Source organism: Sinocyclocheilus grahami, unplaced genomic scaffold (assembly GCF_001515645.1).
Source record: "Sinocyclocheilus grahami isolate Dianchi unplaced genomic scaffold, SAMN03320097.WGS_v1.1 scaffold759.1, whole genome shotgun sequence".
NCBI lineage: Eukaryota > Metazoa > Chordata > Actinopteri > Cypriniformes > Cyprinidae > Sinocyclocheilus > Sinocyclocheilus grahami.
In genome coordinates, this window is record NW_015505938.1 from 296,589 (window position 1) to 316,530 (window position 19,942).

At 35.9% G+C, this 19,942-nt stretch overlaps 1 protein-coding gene across 5 annotated transcripts in view; it reads right to left on the reverse strand.

The window, feature by feature from the left end:
• Nucleotides 1–1,618: 1,618 nt before the first annotated feature.
• LOC107561169 (myelin regulatory factor-like) overlaps nucleotides 1,619–19,942 on the reverse strand; it is a 38,877-nt gene continuing 20,553 nt past the window's right edge. For 2 of the 5 annotated variants that reach the window (XM_016245538.1, XM_016245541.1), the window contains exons 2-27: nucleotides 17,826–17,916; nucleotides 17,430–17,711; nucleotides 15,102–15,163; nucleotides 14,633–14,855; nucleotides 13,841–13,941; nucleotides 13,641–13,755; nucleotides 12,168–12,363; nucleotides 12,007–12,083; nucleotides 11,802–11,912; nucleotides 10,860–10,959; nucleotides 10,314–10,514; nucleotides 10,001–10,109; nucleotides 9,189–9,298; nucleotides 8,950–9,110; nucleotides 8,785–8,857; nucleotides 8,119–8,201; nucleotides 7,967–8,035; nucleotides 7,750–7,845; nucleotides 6,876–6,952; nucleotides 6,677–6,790; nucleotides 5,233–5,460; nucleotides 4,393–4,486; nucleotides 4,248–4,310; nucleotides 2,691–2,796; nucleotides 2,511–2,585; nucleotides 1,619–2,261 (exon numbers count right to left, since the gene is read on the reverse strand). In XM_016245538.1, the coding sequence (XP_016101024.1) occupies nucleotides 2,178–2,261; nucleotides 2,511–2,585; nucleotides 2,691–2,796; nucleotides 4,248–4,310; nucleotides 4,393–4,486; nucleotides 5,233–5,460; nucleotides 6,677–6,790; nucleotides 6,876–6,952; nucleotides 7,750–7,845; nucleotides 7,967–8,035; nucleotides 8,119–8,201; nucleotides 8,785–8,857; nucleotides 8,950–9,110; nucleotides 9,189–9,298; nucleotides 10,001–10,109; nucleotides 10,314–10,514; nucleotides 10,860–10,959; nucleotides 11,802–11,912; nucleotides 12,007–12,083; nucleotides 12,168–12,363; nucleotides 13,641–13,755; nucleotides 13,841–13,941; nucleotides 14,633–14,855; nucleotides 15,102–15,163; nucleotides 17,430–17,711; nucleotides 17,826–17,916 (3,101 nt within the window). In that variant the 3' untranslated portion in view covers nucleotides 1,619–2,177. The remainder of the gene's footprint in view (nucleotides 2,262–2,510; nucleotides 2,586–2,690; nucleotides 2,797–4,247; nucleotides 4,311–4,392; nucleotides 4,487–5,232; nucleotides 5,461–6,676; nucleotides 6,791–6,875; nucleotides 6,953–7,749; nucleotides 7,846–7,966; nucleotides 8,036–8,118; nucleotides 8,202–8,784; nucleotides 8,858–8,949; nucleotides 9,111–9,188; nucleotides 9,299–10,000; nucleotides 10,110–10,313; nucleotides 10,515–10,859; nucleotides 10,960–11,801; nucleotides 11,913–12,006; nucleotides 12,084–12,167; nucleotides 12,364–13,640; nucleotides 13,756–13,840; nucleotides 13,942–14,632; nucleotides 14,856–15,101; nucleotides 15,164–17,429; nucleotides 17,712–17,825; nucleotides 17,917–19,942) is intronic. The other 3 variants (XM_016245539.1, XM_016245540.1, XM_016245542.1) reach the window with 3 other exon arrangements.

Sequence of the window (19,942 nt, forward strand, 5' to 3'; positions counted from 1 at the left end):
TTAATGATCCAGTGTTTTTGCCACAGTGTTTGACCCGCAATTGCTGTTGGTTCCAGTGAGAAGTCTATCCAGTTTTAAAGAGAAATCCAGTGACTCTAATTTAGACAAATCCAGTAGTTGCTTTTATGGCTCCTACTTCACTTTCTACACTGCTTTCTTTATATCTGTATCTATACTGTTTCTCTCCAGTGAATGCGACAGCAGAAATGAGGCTGTTAAACGTAAAGACTCTGCCTGTTTATTATTGCTAAAATCCTTCATAAGTGTTCGACAGCAGTTATGAGAAGTTTAACAAAAAAATAAGGTAAATAACCCTATTTGTGTATCATTAATAATGAGCCAGTGCAGTTAAAGCCGTTTCCAGTGTATAAATAGTCGGAGACCAAACAGCTATAATCCACCAAGTAATCCACACCACTCCAGTTCATCAGTTAACATCTTGTGAAGTGAAACGCTGCGTGTTTGTAAGAAAAAAATACATCATTAAGACGTTTTAACTTTAAACCATTGCTTCTGGCCAAAATATGAGTCCAAAATCCATAATAACGATTCATCTAGTGATAAAGTCCATCCCCTGTTGTTGTCTTACATCAAAATCCACAGAGATATTTGTTAAGAACTGTTTTCGAATGTAAACCGTGCTTGATCGGTGCATATTTCTCTCCTGATTCAGGCGAGACGACTTCACTGAAGAAAGCATTATTTTGAATTATGGACTCATATTTTAGCTGGAAGCTACGGTTTGACATTAAAAAGATGGATTTGTTACAGTAATTGATGGACTGTAGTGGTGTGGATTACTTCTGATGTTTTTATCAGCTGTTTGGACTCTCATTCTGACGGCACTCATTCACTGCAGAGGAGCTATTGGTGAGCAAGTGATGTAATGCTACATTTCTCCAAATCTGTTCTGATGAAGAAACAAACTCATCTATATTTTGGATGGCCTGAGGGTGAGCAAATTTAAATTTTTGGGTGAACTATTGCTTTAAAGTTCATAAAGCTGTTTACATGTAATGGCATTTAAAGAGCAGGTCATATGGTATTTTAAAGTGTCCTGATATTGTGCTGGAGTCCTCTACAACAGGTTTAAATGCATCTAAGGTCAGAAAACACTGTAATTTTCATAGAATATACATTTAATATTAGAGTCATTTGCCAATGATTTCAAAATGATTCGTTCCAAGCAAGTTCGGAGCAAACCCCTCCCTTCCATAAGTCTACTCTGCTCTGATTGGTCAGCTGGCCAAGCCTGTTGTGATTGGCTCAGAGAGGAGTCCTTGAGCAAGTTAGCGAGCGCTACCATTGACAAATCACCTTTTCATAAAACAATATACATTGTTAGGAAATAGTGGGTTCACAGCGAATTATCAGAACTACTTCAGTAAGACAGTAATATCGTGCTTTACCTGGAAACCTAAAGCTGCACTAGGTGTACATCACATATTAGCACAAAAACGTGATATTTTGAGCACTCAATTGAAAATGTACACATAACGTATCAAAGGATTATGCAAATGTGTTACCCAGTGACGTATACCGGTTAACGGGCAAAAGATTCGAAAATATGACGACTCGTTAAGGCGATTCAGAATCGACTCTCTCTTTTGAGAGACAATATCTTTATTTTATCAAACCCATATGACCTGCTCTTTAAAGGAAATGTGAATAATGTCCGCTGATGTCTTTAGAATAATGTGCACCAATGAATCATGCACAAAAACATGTTTTAAGAGGGTAAATTAAAAATTAAAAGATTGATTTCATGTTGACTGCAAGCGCAATTTATGATGTAACAGTCAATTTTACATAAAGACAGAGAGAAGCAGAAAGAAAAGACTGCAGAGCGTGAGCTCCACCCAACAGTCACTAACTGGTACCTGTTTATATTTTATCCTGGCAAATCAAAAGAAATTGAATATATAAATGCTTGTGTGTATGTGTGCAAGTGTGTATATAAGCAGTAATATATAATCAAGGTTAAGGCTAAGTGATCTCGGAAAAATATTTTTTTGGAAAAATGCTCATTTTCTTTTTGTCTTGTACAAATATGCACAGAACAAACACAGATAAGACGTCTTTATCAGCTCGCCCAGATAAAACAGTCTTTGAATCTCGGGCGGCGATATGAATGGACACGAGAAGTTGAAGCTGAATAGCATGAATCTTGACGCTGCTTAGCATGCGCTTTGAATGAGGAAACTGTACTCAGAGCACTGCGAGGACACGTCATCATCTTCATTGCTACATCCCGTTAGACTCTGTAAACAGAGAGGATGAATGGTTAACTTATCCACAACAATGAAACACAGAGTCTTAACCATGCACAATAAAAATGCATGACAGATTTTTTTCAGATAAAACTGAGAAGTCTGATTCATTTTTGTGAACTGATTCTTTTGCACAGTTCATGTGAATCAAGCAGTTTAAAATAATTAATTTCTGGTTGTGTCTGGTTAGGACACATTGAAAGAGCAAGAGATGAACCATCATGTTTGAAGTTCACTCACTGAATGTGACACTCGAAAATGGTAGGTGACCTCTTGAAAAGGCATAACAGGAAGTGACCACAGGTGGCTGGTCCCCTGTCAGAAAAGAGGTTTGCATGTGACAACCGAAGCATATTAAAGGAGTGACATTCTCAGTTACTGCAGGTGCAACACCATATAAACGGGGACCAATAATCTCACCGCTGTATAAGTGCTCCGCTTTAGTGAGAAAGAAGCTTCTGGTTGATTTGGACAGAGTCGCCCCCTGGTGGCTCCACACTGCCTCACCCACACCTCCTCAGAGGAGCTTAAAGGACAACAAGAGATCTAGATGAGTCAGAAGTGCATCAGGGGTGATTCTGGGGTCAGAGGATATTCGGGATTATCCCAGACATCTGTGATGTGTCTGAGGACATCCATTGATAAAATACTGAAATATGACACACTGGCTACGTTTACATGCAACCAAATTATCCATTTGTAATCGGATTGACGGCTCAATCGGACTGAAAAGCCTTCATGTAAACACCTTAATCGATCCAATTGAGCTCGATCGGAATGAAATTTCGATCGGATTGAAGGGGGTGGTTTATTCCTTTTCTAATACGATTGAGAGTGCATGTAAACACACGATCGGATTGAACCCCGAAACGGAAAGAACTGCGCATGTGCAATGACGCAGAAATAGCATAATGACGTATCACGCGCAGAATGAACGATTCTTCCTTTTGAATAAAGTGTTGTATAAATGCGTGTCCTGTCATTATAAAACTCTCCTTTCACTCTGCAACTGTGAAGTGGAGCAGGACAACCTCTCACCAGTCCTTGTTTTGGATTCTCATCCACAGGCAACCCGTTTTGGGCGTGGGGAGGGGAATTTTTACTGCGAGATAAATATGAGCAGCACTGCACAGCACAGCGGTTTATATGTATATTTATTCATAAATGGATACATATTAATTCTGCTGTTAAAAACAAGTAAAGAAACCGTGTAGGAGAGTGAGAAACTCTATATTTGTGCAGTGTGCGCATGTCAAAAAAAATAAATTCCGATTTGTGACATATAAACAAGCACATCAACCCGATCACTTTATTTACCATTCATGTAAACACTACATTCAGATTCATCAATCGGAATGAATTCAGTCCGATTGAACCAAAAATTGTGCATGTAAACATAGCCAGTGCAAAACACTTTAATAAAAATGTTATCATCTTCAGGCCATCTTAGACGTAGATGAGTTTGTTTCTTCATCAGAACAGGTTTGGAGAAATTTAGCATTACATCACTTGCTCATCAATGGATTCTCTGCAGTGAATGGGTGCCGTCAGAATTAGGAAGTGGAAGCTAGGAGGAAGTGTTATTATGGTATTTTGGCCAGTTAAAATGTCTTAATGATGGATTTGTTTCTTACAAACACAGTTTTTGCTTCACAAGATGTTAATTGATGGACTGGAGTGCTGTGGATTACTTGTGGATTATTGTGATGTTTTTATCAGCTGTTTTGACTCTCATTCTGACGGCACCCATTCACTGCAGAGCATCCATCGGTGAGCAAGTGATGTGATGCTACATTTCTCCAAATCTGATGTAGAAACAAACTCATCTACATCTTAGATGGCCTGAGGGAGAGTACATTTTTTGAACTTTTCCTTTTAAACACGTAAAAACATCATATCAGTGAGGCCTCATTTCTTATAAAACAAATTTCTCAATATTACTGGAGTAAAAGCCAAAAACTGTGTGTTTATACTCACATCATGTGCAGAGTAATGTAAGACATAGATGAGTTTCTGTCTCCATTTAGAAACACAGTAAAGCTGCAAACGAATAAAACACATCAGATCAGAAGCCGGAAAACATCAGTATAATATCAGTGAGATATACAATCTGAACACACACCTGCAGCTCTCAGATGAGGAACAATCAAGCGTTCTGATCTCCTGATCCATCTCGAGAATGTGAAGTTTGCTTAGACACGCTGGTGGATTTCCACCTGTGTATAAAATAAACATCAAAAATTCACAATTTATTTGTGCTGATTTTGATGGAAATGTAATATTAAACAATGTTATGATGGTTTAAATCAATCTAGCATTAGAGTTAGAAAATTTAATTTATTTGAATCTTTTCAATGAAACAAATGAAAACTGATTCAAAGAGTTTCGTATCACTTAAACATTTAAAACAGTCTATGTGAGGCATGTTTTTATATGTTAAAATGTTTTCGTAAAAAATATATGTTGGTAAATATTGCTATTTATTATCATGCATTGTTATGGTGATAAATGTAACTGGCTAGATTTGTACTGTATTTCACTTGATTTTAACAGCTGCTCTGATTGAAAAAAAAAAATCACAGATATTGCAGAGAAAATACACATTAACTATTGTCAAAGGCAGGTATTATAAATGTAATTAAATATAAAAATTAAACAATTTAAAATATAGTAAATAAATATTTTCAAAATGTAAAAAAAAAGATAAACATAATGTTTATTTTTAAGAGTAAAATGATTTTAAAAGCTACTTTGACAATAAAATCACTCTTTTAAAACATTGCAGAGTAAATACATATATTAACAATGTTAATATATGTAAAAGACAGAAAATTTTAATAATAATTAATTATAAAAAGCAATTAAATATAATTGAAATTTATTTAAAAAATTTTAATTAAATAAAATGTAATGTATAGTTTTACTTAAATATAGATATATATTTATATGTATGTGTCTCTACCCTGTGTGTTGATACTGCGCTGTCTCCGGGACGGTGGCTGTTGTCCACCAGGCAAGCGTTTGGTTGCTCCGCTCAGCTCTGGAGGCTGAGGCGGCCGTTTGCCTTTACTGAGGAACAGAGGAGACGACGTGTGACTCAGACGGTTCTTGTTCCGGCTGTCTTTGTCCAGCGGCCGAGACTTTGCCTTCTTGTTAATAGTGGCCTGGGTGGGAACGCCAGTGCTGGAGTCTGAGAGAGAGAGAGATACAGTGAGAGAGAAACGATACTGTATATGAAAAGAAGGTTTGAATGAGTCCTTTTTCTATTTAATCCAACAAAAAGAGCAGTATAAAGAAGCTTTGATAAGATAATATGACAAGATATCATTGATGTGTCAGTTCACTGATTCATTCATTCATCAAATTGATTCATTGATTCAACCTGAAAGAGAATTCGCAACCCATTTTACTTCCATAATGTGATGCATTTTTCTGAGTGAAACACTGGTCTTTTTAACCAGACAAAAAATTGAGAGTAAGACATGTAATAAAAAGTAGATACATTTTAATTTCACATTAACATTTAAGTCGTCATTGATAACACTTTACTTGAATGCATTATAAAAGTATTCATAATGTGCATTACAATGCATTGTATATTTTCAGAAATAATCTTAGTTAAAAGTTAAAATGCATTATAAGTTTTGCAGATTTATTGTTACATCGAAATTGGCTGTTTGTCATGTGATTTAATGAATTATACTTTCTAAAGGTGTAGCAATTAATAGATAAATATTATAATGTATAATAATTATTGTTGAGATCATATAGTGCATTATAAGGTGTATTACAAGGCATAATAATGCATTAAAAATACTTCTATAATGCATTACATATAAAAGCTTCAAGTAAAGTGTTACCAAGTCATTTGTTTGAAACGGCTCTGATGGCTGACAATTTACAAACGACCAGACAAAAAATTGAGAGTAAGACATGTAATAAAAAGTAGATACATTTTAATTTCACATTAACATTTAAGTCGTCATTGATAACACTTTACTTGAATGCATTATAAAAGTATTCAAAATGTGCATTACAATGCATTGTATATTTTCAGAAATAATCTTAGTTAAAAGTTAAAATGCATTATAAGTTTTGCAGATTTATTGTTACATCGAAATTGGCTGTTTGTCATGTGATTTAATGAATTATACTTTCTAAAGGTGTAGCAATTAATAGATAAATATTATAATGTATAATAATTATTGTTGAGATCATATAGTGCATTATAAGGTGTATTACAAGGCATAATAATGCATTAAAAATACTTCTATAATGCATTACATATAAAAGCTTCAAGTAAAGTGTTACCAAGTCATTTGTTTGAAACGGCTCTGATGGCTGACAATTTACAAACTTTCAGTTTGCCGAAAGTTGTCATTTGTCTGGTGACATTGTTGTCATACCAGGAGTGGATTGGTTGTTGCCTGGCAACAGACTGATAGTGGCTGATTGATTGGTTGTGGCAGATGTTGAAGGACAGCAGGGCGGGTGACTGGACAACGATGGCGAGGTGGAGTCTGTAAACGGATAATGAATGTCTATCAAAATACGCGTTTTGGAAAAATACAATGTGCATTGTTACGTGAGTGTGTTTTCTGGCACCTGGGGAGAGAGTGGATGTGGTCACTCTGACAGGGGAAAAAGAAGCCTGACGAGCCGAACCCAGAGCAGAACGAGACCTGCCGAGACAAAGAGAGAAATTATAATATCAGGAAAAAAAAATCAAATAAAGTCTCTTAATTCTCTCAGTTGTTTCTTCCAGAATGAGATTAAGCTGACAATAAATGGCTCAATCTTTGCTTAGATTTGCCAAGATACCAGTTTGAATCAAAATTCAGAGATCTCAATATGAACCCAAACATTTCTCTCCTAAAGAATACTTTGAAATGAGAAGTCTTTGAAAATCTTCCAAGCAACACTGCCTTTCAAAAGTTTGCAGCCATTAAAGATTTTTTTAAAGAAATGTTACAAAGATTACAAATGCTGTTATAAATAAAATAAACTATGTTCTTTTGAACTTTCTTTCATCAGAGCATCCTGAAAAAATATCAGGGTTTCCACAATATACTGTTTTCAACATTGATAATATTAATAAACATTCCTTCAGGAGCAAATCAGCATATTAGAATGATTTCACTGAATGATTGATTAGAATGATTGACACTGAAGACTGGATTAATTATGCTGAAAATTCAGCTTTGATCGCAGGAATAAATAACATTTTAAAATACATTAAAATAGAAAGCAGCTCCTTTAAATTGAAATAATATTTCAAAATATTACTGTTTTTACTCTATATTTGGTCAAACAAATTCAGACTTGGTGAACATAAGAGACTTCTTCTCAAAAACCTCTGAGTAATACAATTTTCCTAAAAAGTTTTTTTTTTTTGGAAATGTAGGACTGGAAATCTTTTGCTGCTGGATGGGAAGATGAACTGATAGAGAAACAGAGAGAAAGGAAGAGGACAGCATACCACAGACAGAAGGATGGACAGAATGTGACGGTTGCAGTGAGGAAGGGCGTCCAAGAGACGAAGAGAAGGCAGCGGGATGCAGAGCTACAAACAACACTGAGAGAAATGAGCAGCAGGAGATCAAACGAGAGCATACAGAAATAAAGAGAAAGACCTCTGAGCATGACGTGGTGATGTGTACGTGTGAATGGATGTGTGTGTGTGAACACATACATACCCCTCAACATCACTTATGCTTCCATGGCGTTGAAGATTGAGCACATAGAGGATGGACATGGAGATGACACTACAGAACAGATGATAATGAGCATGAAACAGAGACTCAAAATATTCATTCTAATGTTTGGGGTGAATGATTTCCTCCCTCACCTGAAGGCCATTATGATGACCAGCGCCAGGATGGTGCCCTGCATGAATCTGTGACTCAGGCAGCCCTGCTCTGGGTTGGACCGCTGCAAAAACAACAACAATCATCTCATCTCATCTCATCTCATCTCATCTCATCCCCAACCTTCCAATTCTATTCCATCCCAGTCCAAATTATTCTATTCTATTACATTCCTCTCATCATATACCACTGATTCTGTGCAATCCCATTCATTATGTTTGAATCATATCCTATTCTAGCAATCTATCCCATTCCATCTGATTCTATTCTATTCCATATGATTCTATTCCATCCAATATGATGCTGTTCTATTCCATGAGATTCTTTCCCATCCAATATGATTCTACTCTATTCCATATGATTCTATCCCATCCTACATGATTCTATTGCATTCCATATGATCCTTTCATATCCAATATGATTATATTGCATCACATTAGTGGAATTTAGTAACACAATAAACATCCTATTTTTCATTCAAGTATAATTTTAGTAACTGTTTTTTTGAAAACCAACAATCTCAACATTGATGTTGTATTTCTCACCTGCAATGAGACTGTAACATCACATCTCATCTCATTCCATTCCATTATTGTTTTTAATATATTAATATTTTTTTTAAAGCGGAAGGTTGTTTTAAATCATACCTTGCTTCCTGGCTTAGCTGTTTTTTTCTTGAGTGGGCCACTTCCTGTTCTGCTAAAATAGCTTCCTGATTGGCTAGAAAAAAAGAGCATATTTCTTCAGACATCCTCACTTTGAATGTACTCAAACAGATGCACGTGTGAGTGCACAGCTTCATAAACACACACCTGACAGTGCCTCCGCTGACGGTGCTCTTCATGCTGTCTAGCCGGCGCAGCTTGGCGAGCTTTCGGTTCCAGCGTTCAAGTTCGTCAATGCGAGTCTCCAGATTATCAGTGAGTTTGCAGAGTTCCTTCACTGCTCCCACGTTCTCCATAAAGATCCTCTCCTGCAGAATCAAACACACACATGAGAGAGAGGCAGAGACTGTGTGGGCATCTGTAAGAATGTGTTTGTGTGCTCATACTTTATTGACCACCAGTAGATTAGGGATGGTCTCTCCGTTAGCACACACCACGTCTCCTCCCTCCTTCACAGCCTCCGGCAGAATCTGCTGGACCTCCTGAGCAATGACCCCTAATAACACACACACACACACACACAACCTGTTAACTGGACACACTAAGTTTCTGTTAAGCACTAGTTTTACAGTCCTACCTACTAAATAGTGACTGTAATGGAATCATCCTTTATGAATAAATCTCACAAATAAATGTATGGTTCACATTTCACCCCATATTCAAAAGGAGAAAATAAGAAATAATTTTAGCACAGTGTTGTTATTGGTAACTAAAACTATTTAAAAAATATTTTTGATAATTGAAATAAAGCTGACATAAACTAAAATATGAATATTAGATGAAAAAAATAATAATAATAATTAGAAATGTTGCCTTGGCATCTAACAGAAATAAATAAGTTTAAGTAGTAAAATGACTAAAACTAAAATAAAAATAAATTAAAGCCAAATAGAAATATTAACAAACTAATAAAATAACTTCAACTAAAATTTTAATGAAAATATAAAAATGTAATTCAAAATAGTAATAAATGTACATAATACTAAAATAAGACTTAATTAAGATTTTATTTTTCTTAAGATCTAAAGATTTTTTTGCATTGTAACATTATTTGCATCAAAATTAAGCATATTTTCACCAACACAAATTCTCATTACTGTCCAGACACAATGATGATCAATTTTTTTTCTTTTAATTTTGGGGTGAAATATGACCCCAATTGGGAATTTACACTGGGATTGATCTGTGGGGACAGTACCAGTCTCAGAAGTGGCATCAATGCCCACTGTGGCTGCAAACTCAGGCTTATACTGATAATGCACCAGCCTCATTTGGGAAATCCGCCTCAGGTTATCAGTGGTGTCCACCTGGAGAAAGAGAGAAAAAGTGTGAGAGATACCTGTGGATTGTAAATAAATAAACGGAGACAGCTAAATTATTATAATATGAAAACATGATGGAAATAGTTTCAGCGCGATTAAAAATGTTTGTATGGTTGTTAAATGTTCTTAACTGTCAAAACGGTTCTTTAGCATGTGTAAGGAGAGATATGCACACATATAAAAATGTACCTCCTTTACATTCTCCTTGGCTCTAATATCAGAAGGGTGCACAAGGGAACCCATGACCTTTACATTGCCGTGGACAACCAGAGCCTCATCCGGCCGGTCCGTATTGATGCCCACCCGGCCGTGATGGTACACAGAGTCCGGCATCTGCCCTCTCTGCCACAACACTTCACTGTCACTCTCAAATTGACCTGGGTTAGACGCCTGAGAGACAGAGAAAGGAAGAAAGAAAGAACTAAGTAATAGAACAATAATTTAAGTAAACGGCTGAGAAGGGAAGGTGTTACTGCAAATTCAGTTGACTTTTAAATAGATTTATACATAAAACTTCAAATAAATATTTTGCACATAATTAAGATTTATGATATCTTCAGCATTTATATTTCTCAACTAATACTAAGAAAATAAATCAAAAGTAAATGCAAACAAATTCAGCAGCATAACCAGTAAACTGTAACAGTAATAGTGATTGGTCAGAGGTGGATCACTGACACAGAGAAACAGGTTGTGATTGGAAGAGGTCGATCAGACAGACACGACCAGACTGACAGCGGTTACCCTGACGATGATCCTCTCGGAGACTTGAGCCGCCAATGTGAAGCTCTGACTGTGACAATGAGCCTGAAGAGCTACTACCAGCATGAAGTACCTACACAAAATACAAATGTAAGTGTTTTTAATGAAAAATCATAAGAGGTTTAGAGGAATATTCTGTTATTTTGATCTTGTGGAATATCTGTGGACAGTATTAACAGTATTTGGAGAAATGTAGCATTCCATCACTTGCTCACCATTGGATCCTCTGCAGTGAATGGGTGCCGTCAGAATGAGAGTCCAAACAGCTGATAAAAACATCACAGTAATACACAAGTAATCCACACCACTCCAGTCCATCAATTAACGTCTTGTAAAGTGAAAAGCTGTGTGTTTGTAAGAAACAAATCCATCATTAAGATGTTTTAACTTTAAACCATTGCTTCTGGTCAAAATATGAGTCCATAATCCACAAAAATGCTTCCTCCAGTGAAAAAAATCCACCCCCTGTTGTCCTCTCACATCAAAATACACTGACATATTTGTTTAGAACTATTTTGGACTATTTTTGCTTGTCAGCTTTGGTTGATGTGTGCGTATTTCTGTCCTGATTCAGACAATATGATTTTTTCACTGGAGAAAGCAATAATATGGACAGAGGACTCGTATTTTCTCACAAACACGCAGCTTCACTTTTTCACTTCACAACTCATTAACTGATGGACTGGAGTGGTTTGAATAACTTGTGGATTATTGTGATGTTTTTATCAACTGTTTGGACTCTCATTCTGATGGCACCCATTCACTGCAGAGGATCCAATGGTGAGCAAGTGATGCAATCTTAAATTTCTCCAAATCTGTTCCGGTGAGAAAACAAAATCGGATGGCCTGAGGGGGCAGTAAAAAAGTTATAAATAAACCTAGTTAGGATTACTTTGTCATGGTTATATTTCATACCTCTGGTCTGGATTCGGCTTGCCTTTCTTTCTCATGTTATTAGCTGTGGTCTCACTGAAATGGAGACGTCCCACCGTTACTTTGGTCACCTGCTCTGGCGGCAATGTCACTCTATAAAAAAAATAGTTAACATTTATGTCACAGGCCAACCTAAAAACCACACTCTTAATACATAATATTAGTAAATATAATATGAAAAACTTACACAACTGGTTTAAAGGGTCTTTTGCTCCGGTCAGACTGTGACTGTTCCACATTAATGGACTGATTCATCGATTCCAACTGGAAGAGAAACAGATAAAAACATACTAGAACAGGCTAGAGTTTATAGACAGTAGTGACATGTGTTCTGGTTGTTTGGCTCACCTTGACCCCATTGAGTTTCAGGTAAAAGCATTCAATGGGCTGTAGCCCCTCGCTGGTCTTGACATATTTGGGATCTCCTGGCATCCCGATGTACACGGTCACTTGGAAGTGGTTCTTCTTCTGACACACAAATGCATCATCAGCCAAGGAGAAGTTAAAACCCTTATCTGCATCCACCCTATATGTAGGCATCGGACTGGAGAGGCAGAAAGAGAGAAAGAAAACTGCATGAAGAAGAGAGGGTGTTAAATGTCTTTGTTAAAATTATAAGAGGACTTCAGGGAAAAATACCTAAATTAAAGTAAATTATGGTAAAAAAAATAAATAAGTAAATTAATATTATTTAGATGATTTTTAAGGTTACTGAAAAAAAATTCTCAAAATCTATTTCTGATTTTCTATATCTTTTTTTTTTTAAATGTATTATATTTTATATAAGGTTACATATTAAATTATATAATATTTAAAATACATGTTAATTATTATAACTAATAATAATTAATTATCTAGTTTATTTTTTAGAAATAATTATTAAATAAATGTACAGTGGGTACGGAAAGTATTCAGACCCCCTTAAATTTTTCACTCTTTGTTATATTGCAGCCATTTGCTAAAATCATTTAAGTTAATTTTTTTTCTTCATTAATGTACACACAGCACCCCATATTGACAGAAAAACACAGAATTGTTGACATTTTTGCAGATTTATTAAAAAAGAAAAACATTCAATTAATGTACTACAAAAGTGTGGTGGTGTACATGTTTTTTTTTTTTTTACATGATCTGTTGACATTAAAAGTTTTAAGAAAAATATTTAATATTTAGGTTTAGTGATGAATATTGATGTCACTGATTTTCTGTTAACTAAAATAATAAATTGTAATCGTATATATATATCACTATCAATGTTTTCAAACTAACTTTAAAACGAACTGTTATATTTATGTTTATATGTAAACAATTATATATATACACACATTAAATTATGTAAAATATAATACATAAAATCTGTTATAACATCCATATCACCATCCAAGTTTGATAATTTTGAAAAAAACTTTTTTTTGTATGTAAATGTATAAAAATACATGTACAAATACATTTTCATATGAAATTATTTCTATTTATCACAACACTTACAGAATAACCCATGTTCTAAGTTAAACTAAAAAGATTTCGTGGTACAAAACTTAAAAGTCATGCCACTTGTGCCTGATCTTTCTCTCTCTGTTCATCCTCATTCCTCTGTCTTGTAAGCCAGATCTCTGCTCTTACTCTCACTCCTACACGCGGCTCACCTCATAGGAATTCCCTGGCCTCTGCCATCTCTCTCTCTTCTGTCTCTTTTAGTACAGCCTGATACCTCCCTATACCCCATTAAATCCCAAACACACACTCTCGCCCTCAATGCATTTCTCATTGCTCTGTCATAAATCTAAATGCAGAGGTGCGTAAGACCAGGGAAGCACCCACAGTTCTTTTCCACTGGAGTCGTATAATGTAGTCCATTTGTTCTGCTGGTGCGGCTGCCACTTTATGCACTGGTAGTTTGGATCCAGGTATGAGTTTTCTGCATCCTGCATCAAACCTGTGAAAACACGAATGCACTTACATCATGCAGTGCTGAAAATGCAGTTGTGTTGAGGTACCCGTGTGTGTGTGTGTATGTGTACCTGGCTCTTGTTTGATGATGCCTGTGAGGATCTGAGAGTTGAGAGTGCTGTTGGGAGAGTCTGAATGTTTTCTCTTCTTTGCTGGATGTACGGGAATCCCACTGGAGAAACACAGAGCATTTATTTGTTGCTGTGGAAAATTCTGACCTTTGACACTACTTATTTAATAACCTAACTCTAAATTAAAATCATATAAAAAAAACACAAAATCAAGATTGAAATCATATTTCTTCACATGGAATTCACAAAACGCCAGGGGTTTTTAAGATTGTAAAAGTACTGCTGAATGTTAAAACAAAACAAAACCAGGGGGCTAGGGGACCACTAAGGGCCCTCAGCAAATTTGCAAGCAGGCAGCAGGATGACTTAGAGGTAAAAAAAAATAAAAAAATAAAAAAATAATAATATAACTCTAATCTAAATTGAAATGCTACAAAACACATTAAATCAAAATTTAAATTGAAATAATATTTCTTCACCTACAGTTTATGAAAAAATCACTGGAGGTTTTTGAGATTGTAATATTACTGCTGAATGTGAAACTAAACTAAACTAAAATAAATGGATAATAAATAATTTTTTATTTGTTTTAATTATTTGGAATAACATCACACAAAAAATGCTGTATAATAACATAATACAATATATATAAAATGTATTAAAAGATTCACCTTACTTAAAATCTCAAAGGGTCCTTCAGATAAATAATTTAGGTCATATTCTTATAAGTCCCTTGAGCTATGAAAGAGCAACCTCTAAGCAATAAAATGTTCCTCTGGTTCTCTCTCTTACTCTGGTCCTTGTGGATGTTGCAGGAGTTGATGTAGCATCTGACTCTGTTGCATGTCTCCGCCCCCGCCGCTGACTGGACCAATCGCATACTGAGAGATCATGGGCTCTGGCTTAAGGTACATGTCCCGGTGCATGCTGGGATAGTGGGGGTGTGTAGGAAGAGGTGGAGGACTGGTCATGTGACACATGTTCTCGGGGGTCATTGTCCTGAGCATGTGTGGATCTAATGTGGAAAATTAATAAGCAGGCATTCAGTTACATTTAATATTTCCTTCAATTTTGATTTCTACATATACATATATACATAATAATACATAAATATACATATACATATGCATAATAAGTTCTTATTCTTCCCCCTCTGCCCGTGAATCATTTTTCATGTACACATTTATCGAAAATATATTTAAAATTCTGAAAGAATAACTAAACTTTCTGTGTATGTTCTTGGTTGATGGACTGAACTAACCGTTGGCTTGCTGGGGTGAATATGGCTCTGAGCTGGAGTCAGGAGGGGACTCGGGTAGCGTTCTGCAACAACAATAACATTAAATACATTTTATATACATTAAACACATGACAACATGAGTGATTGTCAGGGTTGCTCTGGTTGCCCTGCAATTGCAAGGTACTCTGAGTGGGTTTTAATGTGTTGCTTTGTTTATTTGATCACAGCTCTCCTCAACAAGACTCATGTTTTAATTAGAAACCAATCAGAAAGCTCACTAACAACATATCTGCTGCCTCCTTTTGGGCAACTTTATAAAACAGCATTTGTGATTGCTAGGGGTGTAAAGGTACATGTATTCAGTACAGGTCTTTCGGTTGGGTACGCATGTGTACTGAACAAATACAGTGTTATTTTAACCACTGCATGAGTGTAACTTCATTGGACACTTCCAGTTTTATATATTGTTACTTTTGATAAGAAACAAAGTCTCATCTTTCAAATTATGTCAATTTTCAGGAAATTCAAACAATAAATGCCGTTTTGACGCTCTTTTTCCTCACCAACAAATATAAATTTTATAATTTAGAAGTTAATTTAAAAACTGCATTATGTGCAATTTACATGTTTGCATATTTTTAAGTTGAGAGTTGATTATTTTGTTTAAAAATAAATAGTAATTACATTTAAATTTGGGCTTTGTTGTTAATTGTAACCTTATAGTAACGTAAAAGAGTTTAGTTCCCTAGTTTAGATCTGAATCTGAGGTAGATTTCTATCCCTAATTTTTTTTATTTTAATTATAAAGAAAGAACAATTTGATCAGTAAACCACTGTTAAAAAAAAAGAAGCAGCAATTTTATGTTTAGTTTTTTCCCCCTGCTGTACCGAACCATGATGTCAAAACCGAGGCACTCGGTATCGAACTGTCATGTTTGTGTACCGTTACACCCCTAGTGATTGCACAACTCCTCACAGGTTATCAGGCCTGACCCATTGCGTCTCAGCGCTTAGTCCCAGTTCACTCCTCCGTCTGTCTTACTCAGCCTTTATCTGAACTGAGGGTTATCTGAGGTCATACAAAATGAAGAGGCGGGGCATATCGAAATGGGTGGGGCAAACTATTTGACGTACTATGATTCTGAAATTGTGATGAAACTGCGCTATTGTGTATATTGAATGTATCAACACAAGCTCAAGGTGATTCGTAACTAATTCATATGAATTCATAGATTTTCGTACAATCTGCTTACGCCCCACAGACAGATAGGTTTTTGTCACACTTTTTTTTTTTATAAATAACATGTTTAAGTACCGTACAAATCACATCATATGAATTCATACAAAATTACCACTTCGAAAAATAGTTACATTTCGTGTTACTTTTGTGACCAGTCACATGAGTTTTGATGTACTATGATTCTGAATTTGCATTGAAACTGCACTACTGTGCTTACAGCAGTTTGCAACTATTTTACGTTATCGTGAATTGGTAGCCGATTTGTATGAATTTGTATCTTTTCATACGATCTGCTTATGTCCCACTGAGGGTTAGATTTAAGGGTGGATATTTTTTCTAAATATCATACACTTTAGGTTCAAATCAAATTGTAAGAATTCATAGGAAATCTAAAAAAGTTGTGTTTTCTCATGATAAGTTTGAATCTATTCTACTCAAATTCTACGTACTATGATTCTTGTTGTTATAAAACTGTGCTATTTTGCCCAAGACAATTTATAACTATTTTACATTATCGTGAATTGGTGTCTAATACATATGAATTTGTATTTTTTTGTATGACTCTGCGGCCACTTTCTCTTAGAGCCTTCAGCAAACTTCCAAGCCGGTTGCAGGATGACTTAAAATTATATAAATGAATAAATTATTATTAATATAATTTAAACAATCTAATGCTAATCTAAATTGAAATGCAATTTTTTTTTAAAGAAAATACAATAAATAAATAAAATTAATAATAATAAATATTTTTTGTTTTTACTAGTTTTAATTGGAATAACATCATGCAAATTTGTTGTAAAATAATATATATAAAATTATTCTATGAATTTGTACATTTTCGTATGATCTGCTTATGACTCACTGACAGTTAGGTTTAGGGGTGGACCTATATACTTATGTTTTTTCCCCCTAAAAATCCGTATGTTTCTGTACAAATAACATTGTATAAATTCATACAAAATTTTCTCATTAGAAAAATGTGGCCATAAGAGCAAAAATACAGCAAAAGGCAAAAAACAACAGAAAATAATAAATTTTAATAGGTGAAAAAATCCATCTGTTGACACATTTCGCCACATTTGCTCCATTCTGCTGTCTCTTTCTCTTACCCCGGTGCGTACTGTCCGCGGTGGTCTGGTTTGACGTGTGGCTGTTGGTGTTGGGGTGTTTGGCTCTGCTGTTGCCCCAGACAGGGGTAGTTGTGTCTGAGGTGACTCAGTGGTGGTGGAGGCGGGTAGGGGTTTTGGCAGGGCTGGGGCAGAGACAGGACGGCGCCCTGGCGCAGGGGGATGGGGGGGCTCACGCCACACCCTACCCCCCCTGAAGAAGATGCCCCGGCCTGGGGCAAGGGATACTGGGGTCCCGGGGTGCTGTGGACCTCTGTGAAACAGCTAGAGGAGAAAAAACAAATCACTAGCCGATTATGATTTATTATCATCAAAATAAGCACAACATCAGAACAAATTTGGTTTACTGAGTGGTACAAGCTGTTTCCAGATTCTTACATATCAGTGCTGTCGTCCTCTTTGCTGATGTATTCCTCCAAGATACTCGTGTCAATGTTTGTTGGCTCCAAAGAGCTGTTAATATCATGACCTACAAGGGAAATAGAGGGAGAGAGAAACAGAAAGGTAGAAGAGAGTGAGAGAAGAGGATGAGTATCGTGTTCCTACGCACCGTTTCTACAGTTATAAAATAACAGTTTCACAACATCTCTTATTCAGACTCCAACAAAAGAAGGAGACTGTTTTGTGTGGCTTGCAACACTTCTGATCATTTGTTTACTTGTTTAATAGCCAGATTGATGACATATGGTCAAACTAAGGATCACAGATGAGGTTAATGGAAACATAAATGTCTTGGAGGTTATAGACACAACACACATTGTAAAAAACCCAAAAGGAAGGTCACTTGCGAAGAAAGTTCTCTTTTATTCTGCACGAAAGTAGCTTTTCTCTCTCCTCCCGTATCTGCCCCCCTTCTCTACCTCTTTGCCAAATCTCTCCAAATCTCCAGCACATGACCCATCGCAGTAATCACTCCGTTGCAACACCTGCAACAGTTACAGGTCACTCTCACCCAGGCCGACTTTGCACACTCATGCCAAAATAAAGCACCTTTTCTTGCATAAGCTTTCTCTTTATGCATTTTATAATAGGCTATATTTAAAAAAGGTATGTGCATGTTTTGGGTTAAAAAATTAAAATACAACAAATACAGTGGGGCAAAAAAGTATTTAGTCAGCCACCAATTGTGCAAGTTCTCCCACTTAAAAAGATGAGAGAGGCCTGTAATTTTCATCATAGGTATACCTCAACTATGAGAGACAAAATGAGAAAAAAAATCCAGAAAATCTAATTTTCAGCACATGCCTTTGTCTATTAAGTTGTGCAATAGATTCAACACAAAATATAAGCATTTGTCAAAAATGATACCTTGTATAATTTATAGCTATTATTGCAAGTTATGAACCCATATGAAAGTTATTTACCTTTAAAAAACATATACATATGTTTTGAATAAATACATATTTGTACTTACATTTTTTATGTATTTTATTTAATGCATTTTAAAATTATTATTGTAAAAAAAAAGAAATATATATTAGGGATGCTCCGATCGGCCGGAGATCAGTATCGGCCGATAATCACATTTTATGACTCGATCGGTACTCACTAACTTGGCCGATCTTACGAACCGATCGCAATTTGATGACGTAAAAACCGTGTGACGACGTACATGATGCGTGGGGACATAAATGATTTGGCGACGCAGTCATGTCATCGCCGATGTGGAAATGCTATGACGTTTTGAGTTTCGCTGAGCTCACAAACACTGCTTTATCAGGCATATAGCATGCAAGATTAAATGAAAATGACATCGAAAATTTTCTAAAGATAGTCTTCCTTCAGAAATACAGTGATATAAAAACACCCGCACCTCATTTTGATTTTTAAACGTGCATTACGTGCTCATGTTTATTCAACGAAGCCTTTTCGAAAATCCATCAGTTTTGATATTGTGGCGAATAATAAATACATTTAATAATAATACATTTCCCATACATTTAATAAATAAATGTATGGGAAACACATCCCACAGCACAACTACCTGAGCCCAACTTCAGTCTACTCATCACCTTAACTTTAAAGGGGTCATATGATGCAGCTAAAAAGAACATTATTATGTGTATTTGGTGTAATGAAATGTGTTTATATAAATATAAAAAAAAACTTACTTACAGTCTGTGATCACATCTGAATATTTGGGTTGAACTGTTCTGGAACAGTGTTGTAAATACAACTTAACCACTGATTTCTAGTCGTGTCCTCTTTTGGAAGACCAAACAAAGTAGTTTCGCTTTCACAACGAAACACATGGCGGGCTAGAGTGAGCGGAGGCTGATGGGCTTGAGAACAGCGCGGCCAGCGGATTCGACGAAGGAGTGTCCGGCAGGCTTGCGGCAACCACATGTGACAACCCCATGCTGAACTCAGCTTCGTCCACGGTGAAAGCTGATCTGGCGATCCACAGCGCAAAGTTGTAGTATTTTCTCAGCGACCAGCACGGATCAGCTCTAGGCATGACGAAGCGGATATCGTCCTCTTTTGGAAGACCAAAC